We start from the raw sequence: 11,890 nt of genomic DNA on the forward strand, positions 1-11,890 counted from the left end.
TGGCCTTCACTTTAAAGCAAAAAAGGGGAAAAAAAAGTAAAAAAAAAAAAAGCCCAAAACCCCACAAACAAAGCAGCAGCGTTGCAGCCCTCTGTGTGTTGGCCACCAGCATCGGGTCACCTTCCCTCAGCTGCCTCTGGCAGATGCTTCAGAGATGATCCACAGCTCATGATTTCCGTGGGAGATTCTGAGCCAAGGAAAACTGACGTGAGAAACCACATGGTTTTGACCAGGCTCTGTCCCTGATGTCCCGGCTGTGGCTGAGGGTGATGGTTCTGCACATCCAGGGTGGGTCTGGGCACATTGTTAGTTTAGAAAAACTCGTCCCATCTGGTGCTGAAAGTGCTGCAAGAAACTGTGAGGGGAGAGGCCCCCGGGGGTCTATAAAGAGCAAAGCCATGGTGGAGCGAGTGCCAGGAGCTGAGGGTGTCCTGGGGGCTCAGACAACCTTGGAGGGAGTAGGAATAAACCCAGTTTGCTCCCAGGCAGGGAGAATGGTCTCAAAGCCGAGTTGAGGTCGCTTTTGGGCAGCCAGACTATGTTTGGCAACCACTGAGAGGATGCTGACACCAAACCCCTTCGGCCATTGCTTTTCTCAAGGGTCTGCCTGGAGCAGAAATGGGGGACTTCTTCCCTCTCCTTCTCCTGCCTCACACTGATTTACACCACAATTATTTACACAGTGCCCTGGTAATTAGGACCCTGACATAGGACTAGGACTCCAGTGCCAAACTGGGCCACAAACCTCCCACCAACGTGCTCAGCTGCCGTGCCAAGCACTCGGCAGGGATGGGAGGGTGTTGCTGAGGACCCACAGGCTCAGCTGCCACAGGAGGCTTTGGGTTTTCTTCCATGTGAATGGGGTGTTTTGGGCAGAGAAATGTTATTTATTCCACTTTACACAAGCAGAGGCAGAAGGTTCCGAGCAGGGCAAAATCAAGCTGCTGCTTTCTATTGTCTATTAATGCCATTTGTTTAATTATTTGGAATTATTTTAATTATTAGTGGTTATATATACACACACATATATACATATATGTGTGTATATATACAGTGGCTGTACCAGTATAATCCAGGCTTATGTTGTAATAAGGGAGTTTGAAGGTAGGCAGCAGGAAAACTTCCTGCCAGGAATGATGACATACTGGCCTTTGGCACGTTGAAGCATCTCCATCCCTAGGGAAAAAAGAAGTTTATTAGAAACAAAAATAAATTAAAATAATCTGTAAGTAAAGAAAATCTATCCCTGGGGAATAGGAATGGGCTAAACAGTCTGTCTCAGTGCCAGCAGGCTGTTTGCTGTGATATTTATAGGATGTTTTGTATTTTAAAGGAAGAAGTTGAAGCCAAATCATGCTGATTATTACAAAATGTTAGCTGCTGTTTGTGGAAGAGCCTGTCGTGGAAAGCAGGGGAAGAGCCGGCGGCTGAGCCAGCTCCACGGGGAAAAAAGCGTGGGGAATTTAACACTGGAAGTCACTCTGAGCTGCAGGAAACAGCCAGAGCACGTCGTGCAAAGGCCTTGGCACTTTGAATATCGCCAAGTGCCTCCCTCTTTACCCTCTCTTCGAGATGCTAAAAAATTAGTGTCTGCTGGCAACGTTTGTGGGTTTGGGGGTTGGGAATGAGCGAACCGGAGCCGCGCGGGGAAGGGGCGCTGCCTCTGGAAGTCTCTTGTGCATCCTCAGCAACCCCCCTGGCTCCGTGGGGGTGTGAGGGCAAACAGCAGGTGGCTGTTCGGGGTGAATCTTCCTGAGCAATGGCCTCACAGCCCCACACGCCCCCGATGCTCACGGGGCTCCCCTCCCCGCTGTGTTCCAGGCTGGACGTGGCCGGGATGGTGCAGCCGGAGCTGCTCGGGGCGGCCGCCGCGCTGATGCTGCTCGGGGCGGCCGTCAGCCTCTGCGTCAAGTGCCAGCTCTCTGGTGAGTCTTGCCTGCGGGCTCTGGGATGGCCTTTCCTCTTGGAAAATCCCCCCTGGGTGGGTTTGGTTCTGCTCAGCCACCTGCCAGCTCGGGAGCTTTGCCCCCGCGGGGATGCTCCCAAGAGCTGAGTGGGAATGGGCTCTGCTGGCGGCCGGAGAGCTGGGGAAGGAGCACCCAGAACTGCAGCACCCCTTGCCTGGGGTGGGTGTGACACTGTGGGCTGCAGACCCCTCTCCGTGGTCATCGTGGTGGTGGCTTTGGGACACCCTATCCAGGAGGACCAGCTCCAGATGCACAAATCCTGCAGAGGGTCTGGGGCAGTCTGGAGATAAATTCATATAGAGAGTGGGATGAGCACCCAGTGGGGGTTTGAGCCCCTCCCTGAGCACTGGGTGGGTTGTAGGGTGGGAGAGAGGCTGCAGTTTGGGGTTTAGGGACAGGACTGGCTGCCTTGCTTTGCGGGGTCTGAGACAAACCCAAGGATTTAAACGTGGTTTCAAGAAAATTAATCAAAACCTTATTGTAACTGCTGCTCGCTGCCTCCACTGTCCTGTTGTGTTGGAGAAGTTTTGTGAATGTGTTTTGTTGGTCTTTCTGGTCTCTGACTCCCAAATCTTCTTTCTAAGAGCTTTTTATTTCCTTGTCTTCCAGCTACCAAGAGGGAGATGCGACTGAGTGAGCACAGGAGTCAGTAAGTTGTCTTTCATAATTGTGTTTCTACCGCAAAACAGCTCACCGGGAGTGGGACCCTGGCCAGAGCCAGAGCCAAGCTGAAATCCAGATTTATATAAAATAAAATAAAATAATGCCAGGATGGGGCATGCAGGGCAATGTGCCTCAGCTCAGGGCGCTGCTAAAGGGGTAGTGCCTTTAAAAAGAATAATCCAAAATGAAACTGAAGCTCTGACCGTGATGTCCGTGAGTTATTAACTAGTAGGAAAAAGGTCTGGGAGAGAAGGGCAAGTCCTTATCTTGACCTGTCATGGCCTGAGATGTGGCAGAGAGATTAGTAACTTCATAAAGAAGCCCCTGCCTGTGGCTGGTGCTGGAGGGACCCTGTTCCAGAGCAACCACCGACCTGCAGCACAAGAAATGAAGGAAATGCACTGTACACACATGCACCCCCCCTTATTTCCTTCAGCAACAGACAAACCACAGTAAATTATACAAAGAAAAAGAAAAACTGTGTTGTAGCGTTTTTTACAGGAGCAAACAAGGTGCAAAGGGGCTCTGCAAAGGCCTCAGAGGTGTCGGGATGTTTGTTTCTGTGGTGTGCTCCATCACAGACTGTTGGAGCAGCCAGTCCAGGTTCTGTCCCCCACAGGCTTCATCCCTCGTGGGCTCCTGCTGAACTGCCCCAACTTCTTGTAATTTGTGTCTGGATTAGGTTGTTTGACCTCAGGCTCGTGATGTTGTGTGCTCTTTTCAGAGGTTTGAGTTAGTTGGGGTGTTCTGCAAGCAAAGTGCTTTGATTCCACACATTTGCAGTGAGGTCCTCTGACACCCCATCTCCTGCCAGCCCTGAGCTGTGAATCCTGGCTGGGGATGGGGTGACCCCAATGAAACTGGGGGGGAAAGGCTTCCCAAAATCAGAGTTAATACTAGCAGTAGAAGAGATGTTGAATCCTCTTGTGCTCCGACGAGCAGCTCTCCTCTTAACCAAGAAATAAAGAGGTTTCTGGGCATGGGTGTTATTTTTATTGTTGATAACATGTTATTTTTTTCAGGTTGATGTTAAGGGATGCTGAGAGGGCAGGGGCAGCAGTGGAGGTGAAACAATGGGGTTTGAAACCATTTCATAGATGAACACTCATTTTTTCTGTGGGTAATAAGGCTCTTCTGGCCTTAACTGGTGGATAAAGAGTCAGAGTAGGAATTATCCTAAATGATGTTTTCCTCATCCCTGTGTCCTTCCCTTAGCTGATGTTGGCTACTCTACCAATGGTCCAAAAGCACATCTTGACTTTAAAGGGTCAGTGAGGAGTCTGGGATACTGCTCCCAGCTCATACTGGTCCTGCACGTTGGCACTTCACCAAGCCCAGCACGGAGTTTGTGCTCTCTGTCCTCCACTCACGAAACAACGAGGTCTCTTGCATCTCTTTTCCTTGTCATCAACTCCAAAATTCAGCTGAGGTTGTACTGCTCTTTTTTCCAGGCTTGAAAGCCAGCAGAGGTTTGAGGTGATTCGATCCCATTCCAGTGAGTATCAGCATTGTACGGGGCTTCTGCCTCGTGGGGTGAGGGTCCTGCATGCACAGAAGAGGGAGAAAGTAAAATTCAAGGGGTCACCTTGACACCAGGCAGTGAAATGATGAGACCTGGATTGTCAAAGCCACCTTAGATGCTTCTAGGGATGCAAATTCTGAGCTCTAGGGAAAAAATTTCCCTTTGCATTGAAAACAGTTCACTAAAGCGATCAAGTTGAAAAGCAACACCTCAATAACTGGGGCTCTTCGAACCACACTGTGCACCCTGTGAAAATGAAGGTGTGGGTGAGCCTGAAGTGATAGGAGTGACTCATTCATCATCCCCCCTCACTGCTTCCTGCAGCAGGCTGGGTTTGGTGCTGACCTTTTGAGTTCTGTATCACAACGAGCTGCTGCCGGGTCTGTGCGAAGCGTCACCGTCTGCAGATGAGCCCTGCCCTGGGTCCCTGCTGGGTTGGAGCCCCATAACCCCCCTATGAGTCTTTGCTTCAGCCCAGCCCAACCAAAGCTCATGATTTGCAGCATGAAGAGCAGGGAATGGCCCCCAAATCGAGCAGGTTTTGGGGAGAGCAGACAACAAGGCAGCAGCTGGGATTGTAGCTTCCCCCAGCGAGTGTTTGCTCTGTGGTCAGACACCAGCTTTTCCTCTGGTTGTTTCCTGTTTTGGCCATTTGTGAACATTCAAGGACCAATTTGGAAGTTATTTTGGGATGCATTAGGAAAATGCCTGCCAGTCCTGGGGAACCCTCACTGGTGGATGCTCTGTGCTCCTTGAAAAATCTGCTGCTGCCATAATAATTAACACCCATTTTGTTCTTGGTGCCAGGTGCAACCCGAAGGCTGGAAAAAACTAAGGGACCTGAAAACTTATCAATAGCAAGGTAGGTAAAAAACCCAAACAGTCTAACTGTAGAGCCAAGGTTGGATGAAATTCACCCAAGATACATAAATGTTTGGGATTTGGGATTGGGCTCTGAGCCCTGGAGATGTGGCTTGGGCTGTGCTTAGAATTAAAGAATGCTTTGGGTTGGAAGTGACCTTTAAAGGCCATGTAGTCCAACGCCCCTGCAAGGAGCAGGGACATCTTCAACTCAATCAGGCTGCTTCATTTATCAGTGGTCAGTGGTAGCTGTAGACTTTTTCTGGAGTATCTCCAGTCTCACTGCATTCTTCTGGCAAGCAATTGAATCAAACCCAAGGAAACAAGCTGTGGCTGTACATAGTAGGAACATCAGGAAAAGGAAATGGCCTTTCTTTGCTTACAAAATTTGATGTGATAAATCCACTTCTCCCCATCACTTAAAGCTCCAAGAACCACATAGTTGCAGTAACTCTGCTGCAATATTCAGGCCTAGTTATTCCCATTTTGGGATTTGACCCGAAATTCCTTCCTCTGCCATTGCTCCATGTGTGTGCTGTGATAACCTCACAGGGAGCTTTTATGGATGGTCCTTCTGGTGGTTTATAACCCCTGGTAGGGTTTGCTCAGACCTGGGATTTTAGGTCTCTTTTGTCTCCTTCAGGAAAACTACCGAGCAGCTCAGTGCTTCCCACCACGCTGGATACGGTGAGTGTGTCCCTGGGAGAGGCTCAGGTTCAGTCACAGAATGGTTTGGGTTGGAAGGGACCTTTCAAGTTAATCATCTTGTTCCAACCCCCTGCCATAGTCAGGGACACCTTCCACTAGCCCAGGTTGCTCCAAGCCCCGTCCAACCTGGCCTTGGACACTTCCAGGGATGGGGCAGCCACAGCTTCTCTGGGCAACCTGTGCCAGGGCCTCCCCATCCTCCCAGGGAAGAGTTTCTTCCCAATATCCCATCTAACCCTGCCCTCTGGCAGTGAGAAGCCATTCCCCCTTGTCCTGTCCCTCCATTCCTTGTCCCCAGTCCCTCTCCAGCTCTCCTGGAGTCCCTTTAGGCCCTGGAAGGGGCTCTCAGGTCTCCCTGGAGCCTTCTCTTCTCCAGGTGAACACCTCCAGTTCTCCCAGCCTGGCTCCAGAGCAGAGGGGCTCCAGTCCTTGGAACATCTCCATGGCCTCCTCTGGGCTTGCTCCAACAGGTCCACATCCATCTTATGTTGGGGGCCCTGAGTTGGACCATCTGGGTTTAACCTGGGTCCAAGTTTAAAATCCAGTGCTCATCCTGCTATGCCTGACCAGTCCTGGCTAGATCCATGGGGACAGACTGTTTAAATATCACCCTTGGCTGTCCCAACACACCCTGGACTGTCCAGGGTAGGGGTGTCAGAGCTCAGAGCTGAGTGAGGGCAGAGCTGCCGGTGCCGAAACGTTCGGTTGCTTCATCCTCAAACTGCTCCCATCACTCCCCCTGAGCCCAAGGGTAACGTGCCCCTCTCTTGCCCCCAGGGAGCAGGGATGAGTCCAGGTACCAGAATTTCCTGACAGGTAAATGCTGCAGCCACACATCTGGGGGCTTTGGGAGGGAAGGCTGCCGTGGGGATGGGAGCTTCCCGAGGATGGGAGCCAGCAGGGAGCACACAGGCAGCCAGCACTGCAGCTGGCAGAGCTGCTGCTTGGTCAATTTAGAGATTGCTTTGTAAGACACAACTTGATCTGATTAACGGGCAGAGCGGAGGGGACGGATGCTCCCGAGCCCCCTGCTCCCACCCGGGGCACTGTGAGCTGGCGCCTGCCCTAAGAGGATTATTGGTGTGGGGGGCTGTGCTCTCCTTTCCCAAGCCATGGAGGATATTCCCATATTCCCCTTCTCCCTGCCAGCTGGCAGGATGTGTCCATGAGAAGTGGTGAGCCGGGGTTTTCTCAGGGCGTGGGGTGGATTGGGGCCGTCTCCCCCTGCTCCAGCCCCCTGGCTCTGCTGTGGACGGGCTCTGGGGCCATGCCAGGGCTTTGTGGCTGCTGGGGACATGTGCTGTGGCTGTGCTCCAGGGGTTTGTCAGGCTGTGCTCGGGGATGGCAGTTTGGTTGATGCCCTGGTGTGGGGTGCTGACACCAAACCCTTGTTCTTGCAGAGGATTATCTGCAAGGGGACTCTGACTACGTGTAAGTACCCGGGGCTGCCCACCAGCACGACTGAGTGGAGCCATACTGGTCCCATAGCTCGGCCTGGGGAGCCTGTGGGTGCCCTGGGGCAGGAGGAGCTGACAATGCTGCTCTTCCCACAGGGAGCCCATTTCTCTGGATTACAACAACCATGCCAGGTTCTTCACTCGACCCAAGGGTAGGTCTCCAGGGTAGCCAGGTGGGTTTTCCTCCATGGGCTGTCCCATGGCTCCAGGGAGCTCGTGAGACTGTTCTTGCCCAGGTCTGTGCATCACTGTGTGTGGCCTGAAGCAAGAGCAGATCCAGGAGACACGTTCTTTAAAGGGTGTAGCAGAGCCATGGGGCATAAGGGATGTCCAAGCCCCCATCAGTCCATCTGTTGCCTTACAAACAGGGTCACCCCACTGCACTGGTGACAGTGCTCCTGTGGGACAGTGACCCCTGGGCTCATCTGTGCTGGGACACCCCATCCCTGGCTCAGCACAGGCCATCACAAGGACTAATGACTTTTTAGCCAATTTGTGTTTCATTGTGGTAAACAGCCCCCTCCTGCAGGTGCTGAGGGGTCTTCCCAGGTCACTTGCACTTCATTAAGTCCCTTGTCTCCCCTCTTTCTTCCCTCCACCAGAGAAAGAGGAAGATTCCTATTCCTATGAAAATGTCATCATTGGAGCGTCTCGCGGCTCTGACCCGGGTAGGTGTGTTGCCATCACAGTTCATGTGTGTCCCACAAAGGTATCTGGAGGTGCAGAGGGGGGTGGTGACCTGCTCAGCTGAGGGAAACCCTGTCCTTTTCAGGCTCAACTCCTCCTGTCAGCTCTGTGCCGTGGACTTGGGGAGCCAGGGCTGCTGCAGGCACAGAGCATTTCCCCCTTCTGCGGGAAAATGCGTGTGGTGATACCTCCAAACTGATTCCTTTGACTTGGGGTTTCTGTGGGAATCCAGGAACTTTGGGATCTGCATCTTCTCTAGGTTTTTAGTGTTGCTACAGCCAGGCTGATCATGGCTCTAGCCCCCAGCTCAGGTTTCTCACCATGTCCTGCCCAAGAAGCTGCTGGAGGATGATGTTGGACCACAGTGTCTGCTTCAGGGCTTCCAGCACCAGTCCTGGGAGGTTGCAATCAAAATAGGAAGTCAGTTTGGTTTCCTTCAGCGAATTAACACATGCTCTGTGCACTGCTAAAGCCTGCCCTGCTCCTGCCTGGCTGTGCACGGAGCGATTGGAGGAGGCAGGAGCAGCGGGGACCCGTCTGATCCCCATCCGTGCCTGCAGTGATCCAGGCACGTGGCCAGGGCTGGAAAGAGATGAGGCAGCATCAGCAGGTCTGGCTGGAAACAGCGCCGTGCTCGGCGCGGTCGGGGCGCGGCGGCGGGAGCGGGGCTTTCACAGAGGGCCGTTTTTAGGCCATTTGCTGTTCAGCATCATCCTGTCCAAACTCTCCTTAGTCACAGATGAGGCTGCAGACTATGAGAACAGCGAGGCCATGCACACATGGAAGCTGCAGCAAGAGGAAGGTACGTTGTCAGCACTTGTTTGCTGTTTGGGGATGGGATTCGTGGGCAGGGTGCCTGGTGCCCTAGAACAGCACAGACCATGCCAGGGCAATGCATTGCCTGTCTTGAACAATTTTATTTCAGCTATCCATGATATACATCCAAGGCAATGTGCAGACTGCTACAAACTCTTGTATCTGAATGCTGCTGTGATGGGACGTGGTGTTTCTCATACTCACAGGGCCACCATGGAGGTGGCTGTGTCCAAACCCTGACAATGTTGCTCTTCATGTCTTATATCCTCTTCCATTTGAAGTTGCCCTGGTGCAAGCACAGCTGTGTAACCCCCTCTGACAAAGAATTAGACAGCACACACGCAGGGGGTCAGCCCTGCTGTGTTTGAGGTGCCTCCTGCTGTGTTTGAGGTGCCTGTTTCTCAAGCTGACCTTTTAACCACAGTTTAATCTAACGTGTGGCTTCCTGTGAGGCCTGGGGGGTAGCCTGGCCTGGGAGATAGTGGTGAGTGCACACAGGTACAGGTACATTTTGAGAGCTTTCTGTCTCTGGTGTGAGAGCTGCCTAAACCGATTCTTGTTATCCTGTTTGCACACTCTCTAGATTAAATGTAAGTCCATCCCTTTGTGCTCTGAAGAGCTGTCCAGGCTCGCTGCTTCCAGAGTGTTTACAAATTTGCTGTGACCACTTTGAAGCCTCTTCAAGGAGACCTTGACACTGATCTGAGGTTTCTTAGCCCAGGCACAAAAACATGTCAGCACCAAAGGCTGGACACACAGAGTGTCTGGGGGGTGTTGTGTGTGTTTTTACATCAGCCCACTCACTGATCAGTGGTTTCCATTCTCGCCTGCAGCCCTGCAGAGAGAGAGCCCAGATGAGGAGCCAGTCTACATCAACACAGCTCCTGCATCAGTCCCTTTCCTGCTGTCAAAGCAAAGGTAAAAACAGAGCAAATGGTTGACGTGTTTACGTAGGGGTGAGAGGAGTGGGTTTATGATGTTTATGTAGGGGTGGGAGGATTGGGTTTATGGTGTTTATTTAGGGGTGGGAGGATTGGGTTTATGAGAAAGGGAGCTTGGCTGGAGCCCAAGCCCAGCAGCCCATGTGGGCAGTGGGGGAGCAGGAGGAGCCCATCCTGTGCTGTGCCACATCTTTGGCTGATGCCAATCTGACTCATGTGGACTGTGGAGACAAATTTGTTGAATCCATGTCCTACATGCTGTGGACCCCTCATGGTCTGTGCAGCTCTGAGGCTCAGCAGTGTAAGGGATGCCCTGGGCTCAGCCAAGCCCTGTCTGCTGTGCTAAGACCACATGTCCTGCCCCATTATCAGCACCAAACTGATGCTGCTGATAAAGAATTCTTTAGTAATTCTTTAGTAATTACTCAAGGCAGATAAAGTAAAACCCCTTGGAGAGCTGCAGAGAGGTTGCATGACACTGAGTGACAGTGTATGACCTATTGGTTAGTGCTGGTCACCCTGCTCCAGACTGGACTAGGACTCCAGCTGGGAGACAGACTGGGACCAGTATTGCTCTCCCTGTCAGGATTTTACTCTGGGAGCACCCACAAAGACCCAGTGGGATTGTCCTTACAACAATGCCTCTGTTGTAGCCTTTCCTAGCAGAGTGAAGTTGTAAAATCCCCACATCCAACCAACAAATGCCAGCAGAACTTTTCCACCAAGGGAGGCTGAATTCAGAAATGGGCTCTTGGCACCTCTGTGCCCCTTGTTCTACTCAGACACAACTGGGGCTTTTGCTTAGACATGGACATCTTGTAGTGTACGTCACTACTTGTCCCTGGAAAGAAAACATAGCAGGCAGCAGAGTTAAACTGAAAACAGGGGTTAAAAGTCAGAGAACTCACTGTTTTTTTTCCCCTCTTATTTCAAGTATTCTGCATAAAGTCTGAAGAAATCCTTGGCTGAGCTGTAGGAGCTCACCCAGCGAGCACGCACAGGGGGAGAGGGGAGATTTCCAGCCCTCAGTGAAATCTCTTCTCCAAATTGTGCCCACAATCACATAGAAGGGATGTTACTGAAAGGAAGAAATGCTCTGCTTGAAGGCCCACAGAAGTCCCAACTGCAAACCTGCAACTGGAGAAAGCGCTCTGCCCACAGGGACCACGGGCAGGCCCCCACCTCATCATCCCACCTCATTTCCCTGCAGGTCCACTCGAGGGAGGGTGGCCAGTCTGTGCAGTGTTTTCTCCTGTCAAGCATGAAGTGAATCCTTAAATTGCTGAGCAGTAATGCAGCCAGTTACTTAATTTGTCAGGGTGACTCATGCACGATGGTACTAAGCCTTAGGGATTATGTTCTGATGTAGTTCCTGTGCTGTCCTATAGAAGCAGTTTCCTACAAGAGAGGAATTGGCAAGGCAGAGGTTGTATTTACAACAGCAGTAGTTCTGTGGAGCTCAATGAGATACCAACCTGTTCACAAAAGCTAAAGAGGATTAAATCCCTGCCTTATCCACAGCTTGTGATTCACAGTGTTGATCTGTGGCAGTTTTCCTCGTGTTTCAGTATCTGTTTCATAACGATACAAAGAACCAGCAGCAACTGAGAGGGTCAGATCCACAGCCAGCAGCCTCAGACACTGCACCAGTCCCTCGGCAGGGCTGTAGGAACATCAGCCCTGAAACAGGACCCCAGTCTCCTGAGCCCTGATGCACAGATCTGGCACTTTTGGACCACTTATTTATTAAAATTGAAAAGCTTCCAAAGAAAATGTGGTGCTTTGTTGTGGTTTGCTGTGATGCAGATGTTGTCTGCACAGTTGGGTGACGCTGAAATGGGAGCACATGAGGTGACACAGAGTGATGTGCAGGATCTTCTGGGGAGAAAATGTCACTCCCTAAAAGCCACCTTCCTAGAAACTGATTCAGGAAACTGTGCTTTGGCAAAGAACACAGCCCACACTCACCTCTTTGGGATGGTAAGAGTGAGCAGAGAAGGGGAGCTGAGGGTGAGCGAGCCCTGGAGCGGGAGAAGGGATGTCAGGTGCTTCCTGCTGCAAATGACTTGGCTCTATTTTTAGCAGAATCGACAAGACCACAGGTGTCCACTGCTGGTGTAGCTGAAACAGTGGGTGGGTTGGAGTTTGGCTTAGGAGAAGCTTTACTTGTAGCTCCTACAAATGCTAGAAGTCTCCACGGAACTTTTACAACAGAGAGAGCCTGGTGCATTCAGGGATGCACAGGGGCAGGGAGCTACAGCCTGTTTT

The 11,890-nt window shown here is 51.6% G+C and overlaps 1 protein-coding gene across 2 annotated transcripts; it reads left to right on the forward strand.

Annotated features, from left to right (window-relative positions):
- Positions 1-1,500: 1,500 nt before the first annotated feature.
- LAT2 (linker for activation of T cells family member 2) lies at positions 1,501-11,382 on the forward strand. Of its 2 annotated transcripts, none has more exons than XM_027691005.1 (12): positions 1,501-1,925; positions 2,577-2,616; positions 4,082-4,125; positions 4,960-5,014; positions 5,657-5,700; positions 6,499-6,537; positions 7,122-7,152; positions 7,275-7,330; positions 7,781-7,846; positions 8,599-8,667; positions 9,515-9,599; positions 10,557-11,382. In XM_027691005.1, exons 1-12 carry the CDS (start codon positions 1,760-1,762, stop codon positions 10,573-10,575), a joined length of 714 nt encoding a protein of 237 aa, XP_027546806.1. In that variant the 5' UTR covers positions 1,501-1,759; the 3' UTR covers positions 10,576-11,382. The 2 variants fall into 2 exon arrangements, with proteins under 2 accessions (XP_027546806.1, XP_027546807.1); XM_027691006.1 differs by having other exon boundaries at positions 8,605-8,667.
- Positions 11,383-11,890: the final 508 nt, after the last annotated feature.

This window comes from Neopelma chrysocephalum, unplaced genomic scaffold (genome assembly GCF_003984885.1).
Source record: "Neopelma chrysocephalum unplaced genomic scaffold, ASM398488v2 Primary Assembly neopelma1_82, whole genome shotgun sequence".
Classification (NCBI taxonomy): Eukaryota; Metazoa; Chordata; class Aves; order Passeriformes; family Pipridae; genus Neopelma; species Neopelma chrysocephalum.